This window comes from Lonchura striata, chromosome 15 (assembly GCF_050655825.1).
Source record: "Lonchura striata isolate lonStrDom1 chromosome 15, ASM5065582v1, whole genome shotgun sequence".
NCBI lineage: Eukaryota > Metazoa > Chordata > Aves > Passeriformes > Estrildidae > Lonchura > Lonchura striata.
Genome location: NC_140717.1, coordinates 10,022,501 through 10,047,429, shown reverse-complemented (window position 1 = coordinate 10,047,429; position 24,929 = coordinate 10,022,501). Strand labels below are relative to the sequence as shown.

Sequence of the window (24,929 nt, the reverse complement as noted above, 5' to 3'; positions counted from 1 at the left end):
GATGGGCTGGCTGGTGGGCAGGTGAAATACCTTGACACAGACACCTCAGTGTGTGCTGGAACTGTGACAGTGCTCCTGAAACAGGTAGGAGACCTTGATGTGCTTTACCAGATGAGAGATTATAGACACATCAGTTTCTCTAGGAAGTCTTCAAAACAAATGCTTCAAAAAAAAAAAGTCCTGTTTCAGTGCATGAGTTGTCCAGTGTGGCATTCCACAGTCATTAGACATTTTTTAGATTAACAGAGAAGTGATGCGCAGTTTGCTATTCTCCCCTTCTCTCTCCAAAGAAAGCTGCTGCTGTTAGAACCGATGAGAAAATACTGTTGCTACAATTGTTCTAACCAAGCACTTGAATCTCACTGAATCCCCTGCCTGATCCTTCAACTAGCAGCACATCCTGCTGGCAGAGCAGGATCCTCTGCCTGCAGCAGCACAACTGCTCTGTGCCCATGGCTCTGTGGCCTTTCAGTCTGAGACAGCTCAGCTGACAAGCTCTGCTGTTCTACTCTCACTATCTTTGCATCCTTTTAAAAAGTTTCCTTTGTTCACCCTGGCCCCCGTTCTATTGTCACTTCTGCCCTAAATGCCCTGTTTATAGCTTATCCATTAGCCTACAGCTGTCCCTGGAAGAGACCCTGGCAGCTGGAGACTTCCCAACAACTTTCACTTGCTGGGGCCTCCTTTTGATCTGGCATTTGAATCCACAACTAACTCAGCAGGGATTAAATAGGACAAGCATTTTGCAAAAAACACACTCTCTGTTTCCTATGAAGTCAGTTAAAGGAATAAGGAAATGACAGATTTGCTGTGGAAAAATCTGATGGTCTTCCATCTCCCTTTTTTGCTTCCAGGAACTAAATAATGTCTCATTATTTATTACTGCTTCTCTAAGTGAAAAAAAAAAAGTACGAATTGGTCCAAAGTGAGCTCTGAGAACGATGATAGTGCTGTGGGTTCCCTGCCAGAGACAGGACCACATAGGCCAAAGCTGGCAGCTGTCACGAGCCCTGGCACCATCTAGAATTTCAACCACATGGCTGGGAAGATGTTGGCAGCGCTGTGGGAGACCCATTCATTGCTTCCCCTGTTTAAGGCGAAGGACTACTGTGATGGAGACTTTGAAAGCATAGCAAAAGGAAATAGCAGAGCGCTCACTAAAAGCATGATATTGCAGTCACTGAAAGCAAGTGTGTTTTCACCATTAACTTCAGGAGATGCAAGATCAAGTGACCTATTCACATTCAGCAGCTTGCCAGGAAACAGTAACAGTCTTGCTCCTACTAAAAGGATTTCTCCTGCAATTTAAGTAGGAGAAGCTGAAGTTAGTGGAGGGAAAGGTCTGGGTGTCGAACCCTGCAGACAGTGAAATGCCTCTTGTCTGCACTATATGAAATGCCTGTAAAATGGCACATCATAAAATCAATACAGAGTGCTACAGAGCTAGGAGCTTCTGTTGTCATTCACATAAAACTTCCTTAAAAGCAAACAATAATTGCTGAGCAGCCCTGAAGAGTGAGACAAGAATGTACTTCTGGTGGCATTTCTTCCTTTTGAAACCTAAAGCTAATACAAGTAATAACTTAGGAGCAACCCTCCTAAGCAACCCTCCTAACCCTCCTGGGGTTCTGCTGTCTGCTCAAGGGCTGCCCTGATGTGGGATACACAGAGGAAACACTGGTCTGTGTCTCTCCTCTCATGAACATGAGGGCACCGTGAGCAGGAGTGACCTTTTTGTGCCATGCCCAGCTCATGTGTGCATACAGGACAGTTTTGGCAGGTCCCAAGGGCTGCTCAGCACCCTGCTCCTGGCTGTGTTATTGTGTGACTGGACCTGACATCACTGGCACACTGGTACAAGAACTCAATTCTGATCCAGACATTGCTCAGAGCCCCTCACAGAGCTGGGCTATTCCTTTGCAATTCCATCCTTACTATGAATCAGCCACTCCTCCAAGTGCCACTCAGCTTCTCCAAACATCTCCAGGCCTTTTCTTTTCCTGACAGAGGCCAAAGTTGTGGTAGAGGGCTATGGGCTGGAGCCAGCTGCAAATCTATCAGTCTGACTTCCAGTCTCTTAAAGAAATTGGATATCAGAGCACTTAAAACTGCCAGCTTGCTTTTATCTCTCCCTCCAGAAAAGTGGATTATCTTGATGCTAACAGAAGGATTCAGTTTCTTTAAGTCATGCCAGATTTAAAAGCATAAACACACACACACATGAAATCATGCTCATATTCTCTAAAGAGGTTAGTTTTTGGACCTAAGTGCTTTCAGCCTATAGTTTTTCTGTTATTTGCTCAATCCAAGGAGAATTCATTATAGGCTCTTTTGCTCCAGTGCCTTAGGCTTCAGTATCACAAATATATATACTTCCTGCTTTTGTGTTAATTATTATATGGATTGTAGCAGTACACAGTACCTGCTCTTAGCAGTACATTTATTACTGAAAAGCAAATTAGACTTAGGCACCCAAAATTTGCTTTCAAATGCAACTTCCAATTGTAGGCTTCTAAGTGGTAGTTGAGACCTTGAAGTTCCCCATCAGAGTGCCTGTTTTTAAAGATCTTAACCATGTCACTTCAGAAAGTGATTGATTTAGACATTTCTAGTGTTACTGTAAAAAATTGAAGTAAAAGAAATCCCTGCAGAACATGAAATAAAACTTTAAAGTGCAGGTGTTCTTTTGCCCCTTTATATTCAGAACTGTAGTTTAAAGGCGTTGTTAAAGTGAAAGAAGTGGATTCATGTAAATTCAGAATCAAGTAGATCAGTTAGGTTTGTGACATCCACAGCTGGGGACACAGGCTGTTCTTCGCTTAAAAAATATATAACATGCTGGATGCTAATCCCTGTTTGAAGTTCTAAAGCAAAGCCACAAATAGATTTAATTACACCAGCAGACATTTTGGAGAAGTGGACATCGGTCCTTATTGTCTTCAGTGACATTATTTCTAAAGCACAGGTGTCTTCCGCTGCCCTGAACCACATTCACATTCAATGCAAGTTGTTATTCCAGAGGAAGATGCTCAGAAGAGGCCACGTCATATGGTGGAACATTTTGTTTCAGCAGTCATTGCAGCCTTGATGAGATCTTGAGGCACTTCAGTGTTTATCCCCTCCCCACTGATTCCTCCTCTGTATTTTCTCAGAGGAGAAAAGCCTGGAGGCAATGACAAAAAACAAGAATTACAGCCTGTTACAAATTGAGGAAAGGACTGCTTGCTATTTAAGATCTCAAACAAAAACCTTACTGCAAAGAAGGCCTTGATACATAGGATATATGTTTCTGGTCACTGCATGCATGTCCTGGGGCTGAGAAGTGGGGTTGGCACAAGGATGGATGTCCAAGCAGGCAGTTTCCAGCCACCCAAACCCATGGTTCTCTCATTGCACTGCAGATCTTAGCAAAATTTTAGATGTGAAGTACCTGTATGTCAGAGTTTAACACACATCAATTCTGTGTGTGTGTGTGCCTCTGACTGTCACACACCCAGAGGACGAAGGTCAGTACTGCTCATTTTAAAGTGAGCTCTTGGCCTCCAGAGCACTCCCCAGCACCTCCCTGGTGTGGGAAGGTGCAGCTCCCGTGAGCCTGGGAGGTGAGGCTGGACCCCTGAGGTGAGGCTGGATCTCTGAGGTGAGGCTGGATCTTTGGCGTGTGAGCCCAGAGGTGAGCCTGGATCTCTGAGGCGTGACCCCAGAGGTGAGGCTGGCTCTCTGGGTGTGACCCCAGAGGTGAGGCTGGCTCTCTGGGTGTGACCCCAGAGGTGAGGCTGGCTCTCTGGGCGTGAGCCCAGAGGTGAGGCTGGCTCTCTGGGGTGTGACCTTAGAGGCGAGGCTGGCTCTCTGGGTGTGACCCCAGAGGCGAGGCTGGCTCTCTGAGGTGTGACCCCAGAGGCGAGGCTGGCTCTCTGGGCGTGAGCCCGGAGGTGAGGCTGGCTCTCTGGGTGTGACCCCGGAGGTGAGGCTGGCTCTCTGGGCGTGACCCCGGAGGTGAGGCTGGCTCTCTGGGCGTGACCCCGGAGGTGAGGCTGGCTCTCTGGGGTGTGACCTTAGAGGCGAGGCTGGCTCTCTGGGTGTGACCCCAGAGGCGAGGCTGGCTCTCTGGGTGTGACCCTGGAGGCGAGGCTGGCTCTCTGGGTGTGACCCCAGAGGCGAGGCTGGCTCTCTGGGGTGTGACCCCAGAGGTGAGGCTGGCTCTCTGGGTGTGACCCTGGAGGCGAGGCTGGCTCTCTGGGCGTGAGCCCGGAGGCGAGGCTGGCTCTCTGGGTGTGAGCCCGGAGGTGAGGCTGGCTCTCTGGGGTGTGACCCTGGAGGCGAGGCTGGCTCTCTGGGGTGTGACCCCAGAGGTGAGACTGGCTCTCTGGGGCATGCTCGCAGACACAGCAGGCGCCGGGAGGCGGGCGGGCGCGGGCGGGGCGGCCCCGCGATGTTTTCTGCTGTGATGACTCATGGTGTTCTCTCTTGTCTTTAGATACCAGCCTGTTGATATCATTCAACCAACCAATCATGTATTGCCAGCCTCATTCGGGGATTCTGATTGGTACTTTGTCACAGGCCTCTCTCTTACCTCCACCAATGAGTCCTCACGTAGAAAACCACCACAGCATGACCTGCAGAAACAGGGAATGCCAGGTGAATATTGACTCTTTCTCCTCCGTCTTTGTGGTACTCACAGGCCCACGGGCCTCTGTGTCTTTTTTTTTTCTCTCTCTCTCTCCTCTAGATCACGAACTGCTCAGGCAAGAGCTGAACAACCGGTTTTTGGTTCAGAGTTCGGACCGGGCCGCTGCCTCACTTGGCCCGGTGCCGCTGCTGAGAGCGGAGTTTCACCAGCACCAACACACGCATCAGCACCAACACACCCACCAGCACACATTCACTCCTTTTCCATCCAGCTTGCCCCAGACGCCGCTCATGCCGCCCTCTGCACCTCCCATGGTGCGTACCCCAGCCCAAAATGTGAGGATAAGTAGAGCATCTCTGGTCAAAAAGCCTAACCCACTCTTGTCAAACAAAACCCAGCCCTCTTCATTTCAGCCAGGTGTGCTGTCCCTGCCCTTCCCACCTGGAGGCCAGCACTCCCAGAGGGACCCCTTTCTACCCAGAGCCCCCACACCAAGCCTCCTGGTCCCCCGTGCTGCTACCCGTGAGCAGATACAGCACCCACGAGACAAGTCCAGAATCCCTTTGTTTTCCTTTTTGTGTGTCCTGCTGTGTATTTCTCTTCCCCCTTTCCCAAAGCCAGCTACCTTGACACATGGAAAGATGACACCAACCAGGATGCCACAAGATGGGTGGCTTCCAGCCCCAAACACTGTCTCCACAACTGCTGGGTGCAGGGCAGACCGTGCTGGCTTACCCAGAGCTCTCACCACAGTGCAGCATTTAATCTGATACCAGTTCTGTCCCTCTTCCTCCTAATACCCGATCTGTATTGATTTAGGCATTTTATTACTTGATTACATCAACAAGCACTAATCTGTGTGTGGCTGGTTCTGCTGGGAGAGATCCTCCTGGCCATGTAATAAGCATTTGGTCATTGAATTTGCTTGTAACACAATGGGACTTTGCTGCAGCTGTTACAAAATTGTTAGGGGTCTGCTACAAATGGATTTTGTCAGTACTTTAAAATGCACTCTCTCCCCATTTCTGGCAATTACTTTGTGAGATTGAAAGCACAAGATTGAGCTTTTTTCCTCCTCTCAGTTTCACACTGTGTCCAAAATGCAGAAACAACCCTGTTTAAGGCTAGCAAAAGCAGCCTTTGGGAAGAACTACCGAAGACTCAAGGAGCATAGTGTTTCCCAGTTTTCTTTCCCACTTCTGGCTGTTCAGTGACATTCTTGGGTTGTAATCTGCTTAGCAGCGAGACAATTAAAAGCAATATCATCCAGCCAAAATCCAGCCCCAGGTGTTTGCTCAGCGTACTTGTGTGTAAACACCTTCCCTTCTTTGCTTGGTCTGTGTAAAACAACCCCGGATCTTTTCTCAGAAGTCTCCTGCGTCATTTAAGAGCTGTGATATCCAAGCTCATGAACAGCTCCCTCTCCCCCCACCCGTGCCCATTGATGTCAGCCCTCAGACCAAAAACAACTTGCAAGGCTCTTTTGTTATATTTCACTCACATCTTATATTCCACTAGATCAGGTCTGCTAATCCTAACACCAGAGAAGAGTGTTGAAATTACAGCTGCATGTGTTTGGTAATTTACGGTATTTACACTGGAGGGGACATGGCTCCAGTAATAACTGTAATTAATGAAATTACAAATCTACTCTCCTGCACATAGAGGAGTGTGAAACAACAGCTGACTTGCCAAATAAGCAGCTTTTCCTGGGGTCCTACAGCTCCCTTCCCTACCTTCTTCCCATTCCCTCCTCCCCAGCAGAATGTACATACTGTTCAGAAATGCAATGTGTGTGTGCTTTGGGTTTTCTTCCAAGATGGTACAGGACAAACAGGGCACAGACTACACACATGGAGGTGTTAAAACCCCATGCTGGAATGGAAAAAGTTTACAGCCACCTTTTCTCTGGGGAACTCTCCCTTTTACAGGGGAGTGAGAATATATTGAGATTTGTGTATCTAAAGTAATTCAGCCCTTTCCCAAAGAATTTTGGTGCTTACAGGAACCCAGGAAACTGGGAATTGGAATTGGCTGCCCCACAGTAGATGCTGGGTCTAATTGAAAATGTTTCTTACCTGCTAGTCTGTGATCTAGTTCAGTGATCCAGGGGCAAATCCCAGATGTGGACCTGGAGCTGAACTTCCCTGTGTTTCACTGTGCTGCAGTATCAGGACTGCTCTCTTCCCAGAGCAGGAACCTGTTCATGCAGTGCCTGAGACAGGGTTCTGCAGTGAGCCTTGGCAGTGCCCAGCGTGGCCTGGGGGCTCCTCTCTGTTCTCCTTAAATCAGTCATGTCCCCGATGAGCGGGTGTGGAATAACCAGTCAGTTCTGCTCTGTTAAACGCTTACACACGGCCATGATTATTTGTCTGTGTTGAAATCCTGATGTGTCTGCTACTGCCAAAACCAAACTCACCTGTTTCCTTTTTTTTCTCTTCTCTTTCCAGTTTGACAAGTACGCTCCCAAATTAGACAACCCTTACTTTCGACATTCCAACGTGAGTGCTCACCTTCCTCCTTGGTTTCTTTGTTAATGGTTCTGCTTGCTCTTCTTTTGCTTGTTTTCAACTGATGAGTAGTGTTTTGATCCATTCATTTCTAAAGCTCTTTTTTCTGTCTTGATTTTTATGTTTTTAAGGTACCAAGTTTTCTTTGGGCTTTTTTTTATTTTATTTTATTTTATTTTTTAAAATTCTCTGTCTCCTGCATTTTTGCTGCTGCGGCTCTGTATGGCTGTGCCTGGGATGGCAGGGAATGCGCAGGAATTGCTCAGTCAGTGGTCACTGCAGTACCTTTGCAGCTGGTGCTTCTCCCAGTGCAGCAGCCCGGAGTGCATGGCTCTTTCACAAGGTTTTGCTCAGGTCACAGGAGTAAGTCAGACTGGTGGTTTCTTCCTGGTGCTCCCCACTGCTCCAAAGCACAAAAAACTACATGTTTTGGGACTTGTAAGACTGCTGTGTGTGCTCAGGAGAGGCCTAAGCAAAATTTCACCCAGCCTACACAACTACAAGGTGGTGTGCATGTTGCCTGTGGTTAGAGTGCAGCACAGCATCTTGTGGTTCCTTTTGCTTTAAAAATTAAAGCAGGTCACATTTCAAAACAGGATCAATTTGTTTGCAACAGCAGAAAAATGCAAAGTTAATGGAAAGTGAACATAAACCCCAAATTATGCTCTGTGCTTTCTGCAATAGTCCACAATTTTTAAAGGCACATTCATTCAGCACTATCTCGAAAATTTGTCAGATGAGTGCATTTTTCGAGTTTGGGCTTTGCTCTTAAAAATTTTGAAAGCAAATTTATCGTGTATTTTCACTGTGGCACTTGTTTAGCACAGTACTATTTTTGTATGTGCCAGGCTTGGCACCTACCTCCATTATTGTTCAAGTCATCCTGTGACATAAGCATCTCTTTTTCTTTTGTAGTTCTTTCCAACCTATCCTCCAGCAATGCCTGGAATGCCACCCATGCTTCCACATTCAGGTCCCTTTGGGTCACTTCAGGGAGCATTTCAACCGAAGGTACAAACTTCTTCTTCTGAAGGCTTTGTTCTTTTGCTGGGAGAGAAACTGTGTTCAGAGTCTTGCCTCTGGTGATTTTGCAGCACATGATTTGAATAGCAGAAGTGCAGCACAGGGTTGGAAAGGATCACCCACAGAACTGTGAGCATCCTCTGCACAAAGCAGCCAACACTTTAGCAGAAATTCTCTTTTGGCACTGCAGATCCTTCCTTGGAAAGGATGTAGTGGTTCACTTGGGAGGTCTGCTGAAACTGGAGGAGAACATACAGTGAAGTGCATTATTTTGATTGAAATATTTACAGTTCATAATAGACCAATGAGTCCCAAATCATTTTATACATTGGATCATCTGAGATTGCAAAAGATAAACTGTGTTTATTCCCAGAAAAAACAATGAGAATTTGACAGCACAAGTGTGGGAACAATAGGGAGAGACTGCTGGAAATGGGTAGAACAATCTGAAGGAGCTGAATTTTTATTCCCAGTTCCAACACTGTCTGACCTTGGGCAAGTTGCTTAAACCTTCTGTTCCTCAGCTTCCTCATCTGTAAAGTTATCTTGCAATGGGTTTTATAAGGGTTGATTAATGCCTGCAAGCTTCTTTGAGATATTGTATTTGAAAGGTGCACTGCAGCTGTAACATGTCATTACAAATAGCACTGATTGGCATTTAGAAATGTTGCCTTCATAACCCCCATTTTTTTGGCAAATTCTGTGATGTGCACTGCTTTTTTTTTCCCTCCCAGAGATATTCTTTTTATTAACTATTTTAAAATGTACCAAAACTGTTAAATCTCTCCAAACAAGAAATAATGGATTGTATCTATATAGCATTTGTTTGAAAATGGAGCACAATACTCCATTTGTAAGGTGACATGTTCAGCTTCCTTACATGCTGTGATTTTAGAGATTTCTTATCTTGAACTGCATTTCCATAGAACTCTGCTACTGTGTAATAAGGCTTGAGGGAGCAGCACTGTAGCCAGGCCATTCCTGTTTGCATTTGGAAGGTGATTTCCATATCCACACCAGGCAGGTCTGAGGGATGTGCTTCCCTCAGCAGTCTCACTGATGTCAGTGGAAGTCAGTAATTAGCAACTGCTGTAAATAAGGCCTTTTACAACTTTCCCTCTTTACTTAATGCTTTTAATGGAATCCAGATGATTTCCTCAGAGCCTACCAAATCCTTGACATTATTTTGTTTTAGGGATACATTACAAATAGCAGAGTCTCTAAAATGGCTTTGTTCAGAGACAGTTTTGTATGTGGTAGCTGCAGGCCTAAAGAAGGAGCAGTTCATGGAAGCAGAAGGAACAAGAGGGACAGAACATGGCCATCCTTTGATGGAGTTTGTCTGCCATTGTTAATTGTTCCTACCCTTGCAAGGGATGACAGGGAGTCCTTACAGGCCCTGAGTAGTCAGGGTGTGAATTTGATTTTCCAAGAACAAGAGCTTCAGGAATGTAGCAGCACATTAAATGTACTACTACACAGGAATAAGGTGAAATTGGACACGTTTTGCTCACGTGCAGCCAGGGCTGTTTTACCATAAGGCTCCTTCCTGTTCATGAGGAGCTGCTGCTACACCAATGGCACATTCTTCTAGTTTCCATCTTCACTGTAAAATAGCATTAGGCCAAGCAGAAGTTACATAGTGAGAAATAAAAAGTGAGCACAGACCCTTTACATTTTTAAGCAGTTCCTAGTATTGTTATAACTACCTTTTAATTCATTTTAGATACATCCAACATTTGCTAGCTTGAGTTTAAGCAGTGCAAGGTCACACTCTGGTGCCATGGCTAATCACTGACATCATTTGATCTTTGCACAGTGCAGTATTTACATACAATCTAACATCTGAAAAAGAGAAGAATAGGTTGAAAAATGGATCTGCTGCTTTGGCATGTTACTTTCCCCTTTCCCAGTGGAGGCAGAGCTGAACTGGCAAAGCCACTCCAGTCATCCCTACTGCATCGTTCTTCCATGGTCTCTCCCTCCCAAGCTGTTTGACTAAAGCCTGCATAATCACTACAGACATGATGATTTGGCTTTAGCACTCTGACTCCTGCACTTCTTGCTTTCCAAAGCAGAGATCTTGGTTTTGTTTTTCCCCTTCCCATGTCATTTGCCTACAGCTATGAGTGTGAGTCCACTGCACATAAATCCAGGCTGACGGTAAATTTCTCAGTGAGTTTCCTGAAGGCCATTTCTCACAAGCTAAGAACTTGAAAAGGTCAGAAGTATTCAGTTTACTTTGCTGGAGGAAGCATTCACGTCTTTCTCCAGGGGACAAAGGGACAGGATAACACCATACTATTAACATGTTGTGATCTTTAAGCTCTTGTCTCTATGAAAGCTGTAACTTATTTGCCACCTTATATCTACCTCAGCTGTCAGAGAGGCCCCGAGAGTTCTGATCTGCCTGGGGAGTGCATTGACTTACCTATACACACACACACACACACACAAGAGAATTCACTCTTTAATGAGTCTGGAAGTTACATAGCCTTGGACAAACTAAAACCTACCTTCCCTCCTACACCCAAGATTATACTCATGCCTTGTACTGTTTGAAATCTGCTATAATTTGACCTAAAACATGAGTGAAATAATCTCTTGGGGAATGAGGTTTAACCCCTCTGCACTCAGCTGTGCAGAGGCACCAGGTGCAGCTGCTCTGGGAGTGGGAGATGGATGAATGCCAGAGTGAGGAGATGAACGAGTTCTTGGGGATCATTAGGACAGGACAACAGGTGGGATCCGGAGGAACAGGGATTCCTTCAATGAGGTGTTTAATTCTTGCAGGAAAATGATGGGGTAAACAATGCAAAGCTATAAAAGACCCACAAGCACCTTCTAAGGTTTCTCATTTTTGCCTTGTTGAAGCAAATAGATGGGCTGTTGCTGGTTCAGGCATTGTGTTACCTATCCCCAGTCAGAGAGGGGCCATGGTCCACAGTGTGGAATATGGGACTGGGATGCTCAAGTATTCTGTTCCTGACTGCTGTGCTGGTCGCTGCCTAGAAAATGGAGAAAGTCAGGCCACCTCTCTTGTTCTCTCTCCCACCTCCTGCCTGTTTTGTCTAAAGAATAAGCTTGGGGGGCAGGGACTGTCTCTTCCCATGCACATGCACAGCACAACGGGGTGTGATCTCAGCAGTGCTTAGGGGTGCTACTGGAACACTGTTACTACTGCTCAATAATAATAAATGACATGGTGGTTAAATGCTGTTGGCTGTCAGTAAGAGATAACATTTAGCACTAATGTAGCAATATGCGTGTTCAAAGCACAGTGCAAACATGGACTAATTAATGCTGTTAACATCAGATAGAGATGTTAAATGTACCACTGGTATGATACAGTATTATTCACACTCTCTTCTTGTCTTTCAGACTTCAAACCCTATTGATGTAGCAGGTAGACCAGGCACAGTCCACCATACGCTGCTGCAGAAGACACCAGGGGTAGGCAACAATATATAAACTTCCTTTCAGCTTATCTGGGTTTACAGTAAACACAGTGATTGCTGATAAAAAAAGGAGAGCAAGCTGGTAAGCAAATTGGCCTTCTGGGAATATGCAGTGAGGAGAGAGGTTGTGTCTTTTTCTGGTGAGACAGCAATCTCTACCAGTCATGAATTCAAAGGGATGTATTGGCTTCTTTCAAAAGTCAGAAGAAAATGGGGCAGGAAACCCCTTCAGTGTCTTTCCTCTAAGTATTGCTTGGAGAGTACTTTTATGTGCTCTATTTCAGAATAATTACAAGGTTCAGAAAAGCACTGGCACTGTTCAGTTGCTGGCATGAAGCTGCTTTGTTTATCATAAAATTCTGCTGAGTTTGGTTCAAGGAATGAAAGAGAAGTGTTAAGCCTTCTTTAAGCCTTTTAGGTTTCCTCTGTCACAGGGGACTTCTCTGGAACGTTGCTTTCTAAATGCTTTTATTTGTTCAGAGGAAGGAAGTTCCCCACCTTTCTGTATATTGGCTAGTTTTAGAAAAACTGATTGTTTTATTTCTGCTTTTTCCATAGGTGTCAGACCCTTATAGACCTCCAGTAAGAGTAAGTAAGGTTTGTGGGGAATTTTATATACATATTTAAACACAGACACTTGGAATACTGTGCATGTGCTTTTGAAATTTAACATGTCCAGTAGAAAATCTCATGCTCATCCTTTACTTCAAGCAAAATGTCAAGTTCGCTCTCTGCCACTTCTGATTAATAACATTTAGGTTGAATCCCAGCTTTATTTTGCATCCATTTATGTGCATTAATAGTTCACGGCATGAAATGAGGGTCACAGAAATAAATGACTGTGAGCATGGGCAGACATTCACCAGTGAACAGATTCGTGGTGGCTAGGTCAGTGTGCTGATGTTCCACATAAACAGTGGAACAGTGAGTACCATAGCTCAGCTGAAAATAGGGACTTATTCAGCTGTGGCACTGCTCATCCTGGGGATTGTTTGTCCCTACCCTTTCCCTCCCCAAAAGCCAGTAGCCATAATAACCACACATGACTTAGCCTGCAGTGCAGCAGGGGTGAATAAACAGGGCTCTTTTCAGAAACAGAACTCTCAACCATTAGCTGCTTTCTCTTAGGCATGGCATACTGTTCTTTGCTGCCATTCATTTCAATTTGGGAAGGGGGGAGTGCAAGTAGGAAAGAACAAGGCAGGATCTCAGATGTCCATGAGATGGGGAAGATATCCCACATTCTTCCTGTTTCCTTCTTAATTTAAACATCATCTGCTGCAGTACAGCAGAAAATGTTGATCACCCATTGTGCCGTTTTAGTAATCAGCCTTTCTCATTGCTTGGTTGCCTGGTTGACAGTAAGGGAAATGAAATGTTCTATCTGATGTAGATTGCTAACGTATAAATTAATCTAAATTCTTGTGCTTTTCACTGCAGAAACCCGGGAAGTGGTGTGCGGTTCATGTACAGATCGCCTGGCAGATCTACCATCACCAGCAAAAGATAAAGGTAATTCAGATGGTTTCTGGAACAAAGCCAAGTCTTTTAGCTTATAGATTGTATTTGAGTGAGTAATGGGCAGGAAGCAGTTACTGTGGTGATTCTCAAGCTTGCCTGTATTGATTAACTAATACTTACACTCCTTTAACATTTATTGTAGCAACTGTAAAGTTTATCTGAGGGCAAAGGAGCTGTGTGGAAAGGTGTACAGCCAGAAAGAGGGGAAGAAAGTGAGGGGCAGAGTAATTTCCCCAAGTCAGTCTTTTTTTTTTTTTACAAAGCATGCACATTTAATGTCGCTTCCCTTCTGCATTAGTACCGCCTGTGGAGAAGGTAATGAAATGGCCAATGCAGTGAAGAACATTACAGAGCAGAGAGCAGCAGAGTAGATTGATAACATCAGTGTTAGAGGTTCTGAGGCTTCCTGTGCTGCTGTGATGGTGGGCAGAAGGAGGGGGTTTAACACTCGAGAGGTAACAGGATGTAGGTACCCTGGGGTGCTGTTGCAGGCTTTAGGCTCCCTATGGCAGGTAGAATAGCTGATGAAAGGACTCGTGTAGATTTTATTTTTTCATAGCTCCTGCAGTCGTTTTTTTGGCCCATTAATGAAGGCTATTCTCTGCTTAAGTAGGTGCCTCTGGAAGGGGTGTATGTCCATATACTTTTATAAGCAAGTACATAATCTTTAAGCTATTCATAGGCTTCTACAACTAAGGTGTAGTTCTGGCCATGCTCACTTCTACAGGGCAAGGATAAAAACAGTCTCTGCAGGAGCCTCATAGCTTCCTTCATCCTTTGCCCCTTTCCTGCACACTGAGCTGTCCTGGCTGCAGGAATGGCACCGTCTCTCTCAGACTGGAGAGGTAGAACAGACGAGCCCATCACCCAGCTCTCGAGGCTTCTGTCGGCAGCTTTGTGCCTGCAGAGTGTTTTCTGTCAGGCTGAGAGCACCGGCTGCTCCTGGGGTGCCGTGCACTCGGTGTGTCGTGTTCCCGCTGCAGGCTGTGCTGCAGGCTGAGTGCTCCCTGCAGACCCTGGGCTGCCATGGGGCATGGGGCAGGCAGCTGAGAGGCTGCGGGGTGGGGTGGCCCTGCAGAGCCCGGCAGAGCGGCCACGGCTGCGCAGCATGAGCAGGGACGCTGCCGTCGCTCTTGCTAATGCTCCCTGGCAGGGCTAAGGAGGAATGAGCCTTAACTCCCTCTCTTGTTTCCCCATAAAAAAGGAAGTATATAATGAGATTGGTTTTATATCATTTGACAGCAAATGCAGCTGGATCCCCACAAGCTAGAGATAGGTGGTAAACTTGACCTGTTCAGCAGACCTCCCGCCCCTGGAGTGTTTCCAGGCTTCCATTATCCACAAGATCTTGCCAGGCCTCTGTTTTCTACCACAGGTAAGGGAAGATCATTCCTTTTTGATTAAAAAAAACCAAAAACATTCAGTGTATGTCCTGCATGACTTTACAGCTACATATGCCTCAAAAATAGAAGCAAGGTTGGTTCAAGAGGTGCAAGAAACACTGCTGTGACCAGGGCTCTGCCACCACCTCCAGTGCAGGATCCTCTGCACATCACTGAGCTGCAGCAATTGACCCACAGTCCTGTGTGTGCAGCTGGTTCTTATCTGCCTGATTAATGGGCCATAGAGGGATTTTTTAAAAGCAATTTTGACAAAACACTTGAAAATGTTTCCATTGCACAGGATTGGAAGTGGCCCCAGTCTCATTCTTGCTTTTATATTTGCCATGTTAGTCTTAGCAGCTCCTCCACTCACCAAGTTTCTTTGTTTTCTGAAAACAAGGGTTTTTTTTGTAAAAGGAAAACTTCAATAACAGCATTGAAAATATCACAGATGTATTTGTCAAGTGTTTGTTTTTTAAATAGAAAATTCCCCTATGTGTTAAAAAGTCCAGGGCTTAAAATGATACATTGAATTTACAAAAAGTCCCAAACAATTAAATACAGTTTACACTGATCAATTGTTTTCCAATCTGTTGGAGAAGTAATTACAAATACACTATTACCAAAGGACAGTAACCTTCACTGTGTTGTTCTCAATGTCTCTGACCATGACAGACTGCAGCTCTCTGGTCCAGGATGCCAGCATGGATTCATGTGGACATCTGTCTACCAAATGCTAAATGTTGCTTTTATTCTCAAATTTAACTTTCTTCTCAACTTCTTCACATTTTCTCTCTGAGTTTGAGATGCCAGAGTCTGCATTCTGAATGAGCTGCATCAATTGACAAGATGTAAATTATCTCTGTATGTATGTAATTAATGGGCAAATAATGTAATTTTCTTCACTGGTGTTACTCTGGTTTTATGATGCAATGTTGCACCTGTGAGAAAAACTCAGTGCAGACATGGTCATATTCAGCCTTGGTTCAATCCTGTGGAAATTAATGACTTTAGAACTGTTTTGAACTCAGTCCCAAAAATGACAGAAAAGCAACAGATGACAATCAAGCTGAAATTTCTGTGAGAATTGAGTTTCAAATGCAGATGCCAAATAACCTTCAGGACCTCCACCAGTGCTTCAGTCTGTCTTTCTGCTCTACCTGTGGATGGAAATTCTTAAGCATCAAATGCACCTTTCTACCACATGTAATCAGTGCTGGTACTAGCTCTGCATTGTAGGGTGCTACCCTGTATTTTGGTCACTATAAAGGTGTTTTGACAGTACAAGGTCAAGATATTTATTGCATCTACTTGGATGCATAAGCACTGATTATTTACAAACCTCTGGCTGTTTTCCTGTAGCAGATGTTTTCTTATCACTGTCCTGTGTTATCATTACAAGAATCTTGTTTTATGTCTGGTTTTGCTACTGAAGGCTGTTCTGGACAGAGTTACCCTAACAGGCAGAAAAGCACCAGTCCAGTTGGTATCTGGGGTTTTTTGCCTTAAAAGATGCAAGCATGGCTTGCTTTTCATTCGTAAAAGCAAGAGGAAAAATAGTATGAAACAGAAACATTAAAGAAGGCAAACTAATAGAAAACTTTCAGTAGAGAGAAACAACCTTACAAAAACTTGTCTGTGAGTATATTAATCACAAGAGCCATCAGATAGTAAATCCAGGTAAAGAGTGTGAGCAGACACTGCAGCTGGAATACGTGGAGGAATAAAGCTTTTACTCCACAATATCTGAGGCATTCTTTTCACCTTACTGAGCACGTGTGCAGTTGATGTGAATCATTGGTTCTGCTGCATTGCCTGGTTACTGGGGGAGACATAAGTTATCTTAGGGCCACCTGTCTCCAGGAGGGATGCTGGGCTGCCTGGCAGACGGTCTATTTAATAACTGCCTGACAGCCTGCAATGCTGCTCCTGGCTTTCTCCGGAGGATTTTTTATTATCAGCCCATGTAGTGGAGTTTGTAAGCTGTCTCCTTTGAAGAAATCTCCCATCCATTATACACCTTTTGAAATCTTAAAGGATTAGAAAGATGACAGTCTCCATCCGTCTTGAAGCATTGGAGCAGTCAGAATGTTTATAGAGAGGTACTAGATAGGTCTCGTTGCCGTGGTCTCTCTTAAGTTTCTTCAACTCATTTTCTGGCTGCTTAGGTTTGAGGTGCCCAAGCTGGTGAGGGACACAGAGCTCTGTCTCCCTCTCAGGTTTCGCAGTTTGCTCATGCTCTGGACACATGAGTGTGTTTCACAGCAACTATCAGGGGCTGGGCTCTGACTCCAAGGAAGGCCAGGTCAGGGGCTGACCAAGTACCCCAGTGACAGCTGACACCAGTGCTTTTCACACTGAGATTGCAAGCCTGTTCAGATTCACGTATGCCTGCCTGCAAAGGAAGAAAAATTCTCATTTTCTGCTCTGAAAGAAGAGCAGAGTGTTCTGAATGAGCCTGGTCCACCTTGAAATACAGGGCAGACCTGCTTATTTCACCCCCTTCCTTCCCATCTCCTCAGCCTCCTGTAATCCAGCATGCTCAGCAGTGGTGTTCTTCCCACGAGGAAGTGTGGCACCATGGCAATGAGCAGTGTCTAGGAAAGGGAAAAAACACCAGGGGGGAGCCTGTGGATGCAGAGACAGATGTGAGAGCGTAGCTGGAGCTCTCATGGGAGAAGCATGATTGATGTTCCCTGCGTGCCTGTCATTAATTGGTGTTTCATACAGACTAATCAGTCACTTCCGAGCTCTTTCTGTCTGGGCCCATAACCTGGGCTGGCCCTTTTTCATGTACACGTGGAGTAATGACTGAAAATGTCAGACAAAGAGCTTGGCTGCCCTGTTACTCCAGGTAAGCAGCAGCTCTCAGTGCAAGGTCTCCTCCTGCCTCCTAGTGCCCTGTTAGACTCCTTGGTAGGGCTCTCAGGGAAATCCAGCCTGTTGCTCACTCAGCCAAGGTTTGGGGTCTTCCCCTACCTTTGTCGTTTAAATGTGGCCTTTGCATCCAGCTCTTGAATGTGATGGCCAGGAGCTCTGTGCATACAAGGAGTCTCTTGCCCCTGAACTAAAAAGGGACCTTGTTCTCACAGGTGCAACACATCCAGCCACCACCCCTTTTGGTCCCTCACCTCACCACAGCAGTTTCCTGCCTACGAACCACTTGGCAGGTAAGTGTAAGTAACCCTGCCTTCACCTCGTACCTCTGCCCCCTTCCTGGCTCTCAGTGTGGTCCTGCACTGTAGCACTAGGGGAGGGAAAGGCTTAAACTGCCTGAGGATCCAGAAGCTGGCCAGCTCCTCATTCCTGCCAGCTCCTAGCACATGTCCTCACTGTCCCCCAAAGGCGAGGGCAGTGCAGAGCTGTCACATCTGTCACTGCTGGGACACTGCACCGGAGCCAAAATGTGACCTGTAGAGTCCTGTGCTCCTGAATGTGCCTGAAGAAATGGGGGAAATTTATGCAGATACCTCAGACAAGCCCCAGCTTAAAATGGGCTCCTCTTGTACCATTTTCCACCTATGAAAGGTCTTGACTAGGTTCTTTAAAAGAGTTCAGGGAACAGTTCCTGGCAAGTAGATGTTCTGCACATTTTGCCAGACTTTCAGTTTCCTAATTGGCAGTAAGTAGAGCCTGATTTTGTCAAATTTCCTCATTTTAGAAGCTCACAAGCAGCTCATTGCCAATTAAAGTTCAAGCTCTGTTGATTAATGTTTTAGTAACATTCATCCAATCAGTAAATGTGGCATGCCACATGACCTAGTAGACTTTTTTTCTCTTGCAAATACCCAGATTTACATCAATTCCTGAGCATTCTGTCAAAATTAACTATCTCTACTGAGTCACTCAGCCACTGAAGATCAAAGAGGAAGGGCAAGAACATATGTTTTAAATAAGTATATAAGAAAATAGCTGTTTGCTTAAGGATACAAGCTATTTGTGCCATTTGCCTTGATATTTTAAATGTGATATCTGTGAGGAAGTGGAGAGCAGCATTACCTCCTGTAACATGGCAAGTTAAGGGCTTGAAGGGGACAGTCAAAAAGCCAGTGGACTGGAGAAGGTGTTGTTTAGAGATGACCAGTAGGAAAGAAAACAAGTACACTGGTAGGATTTAACCCATAGATGTCTCTGGAGTGTGGAAACCTGAGATGGGCTATGTGCTCTCAGAGAGGAACCTCTTTACTGGAAAAAAAGCACTGAAACAAGACAGTCATCTCCTCAATGCTGGCCTAGGGGCCTGCTGAGATTCTTCTTTCAAGGCAATTGCAATGTTTCTACTATTAGTACCGATAAGGAAAGAGTTATAGCTCAGCAGCCACCCTAATTTCAGCTATTAGACCTTAATTTCTAACTCACTTCTGACTCGAATACAAAAGTTTATTACGGCACCTGTTTGCAGAGTGAGCACTGAATCCCTTCTCCATTTTAACATGATGGGAATTTTCTGTGCAAAGAACCTTGCAATGAGAAGGATCAGCTTAAAGTCTGGCCTAATCCTACTTGGATTCAAACCGTTAAGAAGGGGAGGGGTGCGTTTCATTCTCCAACATTCTTGGCTAAATGCCTGCTAAATCCCTGTTTGCCTTTCCAGATCCATTTAGCAGGTCAAGCACCTTCAGCGGCCTTGGGAACTTAGGCAGCAATGCCTTTGGAGGATTAGGCAGTCATGCTCTGAGTAAGTACTGGCTGGGTTACTGCAGACAAACATCCCTTCCAGAAAAGCCACATGCTAATATTTACAGCAGCTGGTGGTAGTTTTTAAAGAAGTTTAATTCCTAACCTCCATTCTCCTATCTGAAAACACTGCACCTAAGATTTCCAGGTCTCTGCGGTGGGAGCTTTTCTGCATGTCACAGAGATCAGTAGCTGTTCTCTGTGCCTCCTCGCTGCTGAGGGTTGCTACCTTGTGTGCTCAGAGAGGCACTGGAGCTGCAAAACCCCACCGAGCTCTGGGACCCTGTGGGCACCTAAAGTAACACCCTTCACCAGTGAAGATGCACAGTGGAGCAGCTATTGATACTTCTAATTCGTGTAGACATCCTCTGTAACTGTTGGCTGAAGTTTAAATTATCCGTATAAAATAATTCTACTTCAAAAACATGTTACCTGTAGGCAAAACATGCTTGAGAGCCACACATAAGAGAGCATGGCTTGTGCATCTCACAGTGCAACAGGAATCAGCTGAAGATGGATGGAGGAAAATCGAGTGACTGTTCTGAAAAGCCTACAGCCAAGCTCTGTGTTTATACACACACATACATACCACCAAATAGTCTGGGTTCTTCAACAAAAAAAGTCCCTGAAGCCTCAGCTGCAGGCAGCTGATTGCTTGTAACTACCCACAAATTAAAGTTTCTGCCAGATAGAGGAGCTGAGAAAAAATACTGCTTTTGTGCTGGAGCCCTTGCCTGGGGTGGGGGGAGAAGAGAAGCTGGGCATTTTCAGTAGTCTCTGAGTTATTGAAATGTATAAAGCTTCCTCCAACAACAGCCTTAAAAGAGCTGGTGTCTCCACTCAGTAGTAGCTCCCCCTCACCATTAAAAAGCCTTAAAAGGACAGTTCTGGTTGTGACTAATATTATGAGAAATGTCTGTATAATGATTTGCTTTGAATTATTTTTAACTCTTCCTCCCCCTGCCATTATTCTAGCTCACAACAACATTTTTACTCACAAAGATGGCCCAAACCTGCAGAATTTCAATAACCCCCATGAGCCATGGAATCGACTCCACCGGACCCCGCCGTCCTTCCCAACACCTCCCCAGTGGCCCAAGCCCTCGGATTCGGAGCGGAGCTCCTCGGTGACAAACCACGACAGGGACAGAGAGCGGGAGCGGGAGCCCGAGAAGAGGGACCTTTCCCTGAGCAAGGATGACAGAGACAAAGAGAGGTGAGCACTGTGTGCTTCTGGCCACTTCCTACTGGGACTGTTTTTCCTCTGTATTTTTTCTATTTTCCCTAAAATGTTGCTGATCCTTAAAGCAGCTGATAGGCCTTTTCCTCAGAGAAGCACAAGTACTTAGCAACACCAAAAAAATTCCTCTTTGCCTTTTAGGATTTGTCTTCTGTAGAAATACAATAACCAAGTCCCTGCTAGTTGGTTAACAAAATGCACCAGGCTGAGGAATTGAGTGTGTTGCTGTGTTTTCAGTGTGCTGAAAAGTTGGTTGTTTTCAGTGCAGCTGCTTTAGGATTCCTGTGTATTCTGAAATTGTGATGGGTCCTTTGGAGACAGTCATAGTTCTCATTAATGTGCAGATATGCTGATGAATTCAAATGTTAGCTGGACGTTAACGAGATAACAATGCAAATGCCTGTATCTGGAGCAGTGTGCATGAATCCATTAGCAAAACTGATTTGAAAAAATTGCATTGTGGGCAAATCCTTATTAAGGATGACAGGCCTGTATCACCTGGGCTATAGTTACTTCATTAGCTCCCGGTTATATGATTTTGAAGCTGTGAAGCTCTTTATATTTCAGAGCCCAGTTGTCTCCAACAGTCTTCTTTGTAGGCAATAACAGCCTGCAAGTCTTAGATGTGTGTGCTTGACTAGTGATAGGGGTTCGTAGTTTGCGGGAGTGCTTTTAATGAGATCTTCAGGCAGTACCTGTGAACAAGATTATATGGAAGCAATAGGCTGAAAATCTTCTTGCTTTACATGTTAAATTGTTTGACATCCTTGCACAGATTTCGTTCAGTTAGGGAAGGTATCCCTTCTTGCTCTAGTGGAATTCATTTGCAGACCAAGGTTACTTTACTCTCAGGAGTGTTCACACAGGGGTTAACAGCTCTATTACACTTCTATTAATTTAGCTTAAACTGTCCCTGGCATCCCTATTTGGCCATGGTTTTAATAAACCACATCCTTGACCAGCAATCAGGACTACCACAGAGAAAGAAAGCTGGGTTAGCAAATGTAATCATAAGGGATAAATACTTACACAACTCCCCAGAACATCTCCAGCTTTCAGCGCTTAGGTCTTACAGCTCTCAAAAACAAACATAAAACTTAAGCAAAGTGAGCCTCATAATGCAGTTCTCTCAATCACACAATTATATTTTGCATTTAAAGTGTCTCTCATTCAGAGCAAAGTGCTTTTAGAAGGTGAGCATTATTTATTCCCCTGTTAAAAAGGTGGGATTAACTGTGACTAATTGGCTTGCTCAGAGGCAGAGGTGCAATTGGAAATGTAAACCTTTGTGCCTTTCTTTCTAAACCATGGATGTTGTCATCAGACCCCTTGTTTATCACAGTAGGTCCTTTTGAAACGCAGCTCAGTTGCTCAGTTTCATGGCTGATTCAAGGATGTTTCTCCTGAAGCATCTGGCTTACCTGCAAGAACTGCCAACAACAAAAAGTCTTGCGCTTACATAGGAAAATCAGCTTCACGTTATGACTGCTTCCAATCAATGAGACTTACGTGAGAAGGACCTGCATACATTTCTGTAGGCTTCTGTTTTGTGTGCCTGGATCCGTGTTTTAGGAATGGAATGCAAGTTTTACAGCTGAGAAGGTCTGGCAGCAAGATTCATACATGAGCACACAATAAGCATCTTTAAAGAAAAATAACCTGTCTAGAATCCTTCTCTCCCTTATTTCTCAGTGAAATGGTCTTAGGGTGAATATAGTATTCTTGCATCCACATCCCCAGTTTAGTCCTACATTTGTGAACGTTTGTTTTTTTTTTTGCTTTGAAGTGTGTAAAGGTAGCTCGTGCATATTTCTTAGCACAGCATCACAGCTGTGGCTGATGTTTGTAGAGCTTTCCAAATCCTTTCCTGAGCAATCTCAAAGTGTACAACAGAGCATAGCACAGCCCAACATCAGGAGTGTGTTTGTTCACATATAACCAAGGATGTACCTTCCGTCTTTTTACAGGGACCTCATGGATAAAAACAGACATTCGAACAGATCCTCGCCAGCATCAGCCCCAGTGACGCACCAGATCAGCAATCTCATCCGCAGCAACAGCCAGAGCTCCAGCGAGCCCATCAGGCAGGTCAGCCTCGGGGACAGGGAGAGGTCCAAGGAGCCCGAGCGAGAGCACCCCGACCGGCTGAGAGAGCCGCCCATAGCCGAACACAAGATCAAAGAGAGCCGTTCCCCAGTGAAGGAAACTCCAAGCCATGATAAGAGACCCTCTGAGGACAACACAAAGCCAGTAATCCAGTCTGTATCCCCATACAGCAAACCTGCACTAAGTGAGAGCCTGAAGCTTACCAATCTAATGAGCAAGGACATGGAGAGAAAGACAGAGCTTCCCAGCGACCTCCAGAAGATTAAGAATGACATCAAAGTCAAGGAGGAGAGGAAGGAAGACAGTGATGTGCTAGTGGTTGGGTCTGAGCCTTCCCAGCACTCCCGGTCAGTGGAGCATCCCCCACCGCCCACTCTCCATGGATTATCATTGCCTCACTCAATGGCTGCGTCCATGCCCATCTCCATGGGCAGCGTGCACCAGATGAACAACATGAATGTCCTGGACCGCAGCAGGATGATGACCCCGCTCATAGGCATGAACCCTTTGTCAGGAAGAGAGAGGCTGCCGCATCCCGGATTTTCCTGGGACCCGATGAGGGACCCGTTGCGAGATGCCTACCGGAGCTTAGACCTGCACCGTCGAATGGACTTCCAGCTCCGGACAGATCCTATCCATAGGTTTCCTACCACCTCTGGCTTTTATGACCATGAGCGTTCCTACAGAGACAGGGAACCACACGACTACAACCACGAGAACCTTCTGGAAGCCCGCCGAGAGCAGGAGCGGTTGCGGCAAGTGGAGGAGCGCGAGCGCTTGCACTTACGGGAAGAACTTGAGCGTGCCAGAATGCACCACTTGCACTCGTCCCCCATCGAAAGCCACCTGGCACACGTGCCATCCTTCATGCCTCATTTGAGCGGGATGCATTACCCCAGACTGAGTCCATCCACTGCCATGCACAACGGGATTTTGAACAGGAACCCGCCGACCGCAGCGCTGAGCGCGCCGCCGCCTCTCGTACCAGCCAGCAGCACCAGACCTGCCTCCCCTCGCAGGACTACTCCACTCACAAACTCAGAGTCCAGGGACTATTCCCCCTCTAGGAACCCCAAAGAAGTAGAGGCACGATAGTCCCCAGCGTTGAATTTTAAACTCACCTGTACATAAAACAAGCAAGCAAACAAACAAGCAAACAGCAACAACAAAAAAACACAAACAGGAAAAAAAAAACAACAAAAAAAGAAAGAAAACAACAAACCTTTTACAAAATGCACTGCTGTAAACTTTTTTTTTTAATGTAAAATTTGTAGAAGTTAAGCACATTTCCATAAATAACGGGGTTGGGGACTTTCCAACAAGAAGGTTGCTGAGAATGGGAATTTAATATATAGGTATTGATTTTTGGTTTTGTTTTTTGTTTCTGTGCTAAAAAAAAATGAGTTAAGAATATCAAGTTTGTACATTTTTTCCCAAATGTGAGAAACATTTTTAATGGATTTGTATTTTTTTTAATTTTGTGCTCTTTATTCACTTAAAAAAAGAAGAAATTTTGCTTTTGTTTTTAGTTAAATTTGCATTCTAAAGGCCTCAGATCCTTAAGAAAAAAATACCCAGGGTTTCTTAAAAGTATTATTTATGGAAATACTGTAGTTTTACAGTCCACTGTGAGGTTCCCTTCTGAGGCCAATTGATCACTTACCTTGGTACTTTGGAACCGAAGTTACAGATATATATTAAAATATTAATAATAATAATAATGTACAAAACTGTTTGTTTTTTGCCTTATTATATTATGCAGAAATTTAAGAGGAATTTTTTTTGACTTCTTGTTTTAAACAAAAAAAAAAGAAAACAAACTGTAAATATTCTGTTAATATAAATGTACACCAATATTAAATTCTTAACATAGGTAGACTTTATAAAAATGGTTTCTAGAACCACTCTGGTTATTTGTTAACATGGTTACAACTCATACTCTTGTCACAGTCAGAAATTCACACTCAGAAAGCTCAGTACGGCATATATACTTCAACTATGCAAGAACTTGGAGGCAGGTCTTAGTGGATGTTGGGGGGAGGAAGGTTTAAAAAAAAAAAAATTAAAAAAAACAACCCAAAAACAACCAACTCGCAACTCTGGAGACAGAATGGCAATGGCATGTGAACAGGAAGAAGGATGCTTGTGTTTAACAAAAAAAAAAAAAAAGAGAGACTGAATTTTTTTGTACAAACACAAGGGACAGTTCGTCAAGGAAAGAGAAAGACACACGCTCCTGGAAGGGAATTTTGGTTTCCTACTTTTCAAGCTGGCAAAAGCAGATGGAACTGGCACAGTACCATGCGGCAGACCCTTTCCTTATTTTTTTTTCCTTTTTTTTTTCTCTTTTTTTGTGTTGTGGGCAGGATCGCTGGCAAGCAA

The 24,929-nt window shown here is 44.8% G+C and overlaps 1 protein-coding gene across 27 annotated transcripts in view; it reads left to right on the top strand.

Annotated features, from left to right (window-relative positions):
* FBRSL1 (fibrosin like 1) overlaps positions 1-24,929 on the top strand; it is a 503,076-nt gene that overhangs the window by 477,649 nt on the left and 498 nt on the right. For 10 of the 27 annotated variants that reach the window (XM_077787185.2, XM_085592731.1, XM_085592727.1 and 7 more), the window contains 11 exons: positions 4,730-4,965; positions 7,081-7,131; positions 8,056-8,151; positions 11,545-11,616; positions 12,180-12,218; positions 13,062-13,133; positions 14,385-14,517; positions 17,617-17,694; positions 19,119-19,202; positions 20,177-20,417; positions 22,409-24,929. The exon at positions 22,409-24,929 is cut by the window's right edge and continues 498 nt beyond it. In XM_077787185.2, coding sequence (XP_077643311.1) covers positions 4,730-4,965; positions 7,081-7,131; positions 8,056-8,151; positions 11,545-11,616; positions 12,180-12,218; positions 13,062-13,133; positions 14,385-14,517; positions 17,617-17,694; positions 19,119-19,202; positions 20,177-20,417; positions 22,409-23,642 — 2,336 coding nt within the window. In that variant the 3' untranslated portion in view covers positions 23,643-24,929. Of the gene's footprint in view, positions 1-4,477; positions 4,966-7,080; positions 7,132-8,055; positions 8,152-11,544; positions 11,617-12,179; positions 12,219-13,061; positions 13,134-14,384; positions 14,518-17,616; positions 17,695-19,118; positions 19,203-20,176; positions 20,418-22,408 lie in introns of all 27 variants that reach the window. The other 17 variants (XM_085592726.1, XM_077787180.2, XM_085592733.1 and 14 more) reach the window with 15 other exon arrangements.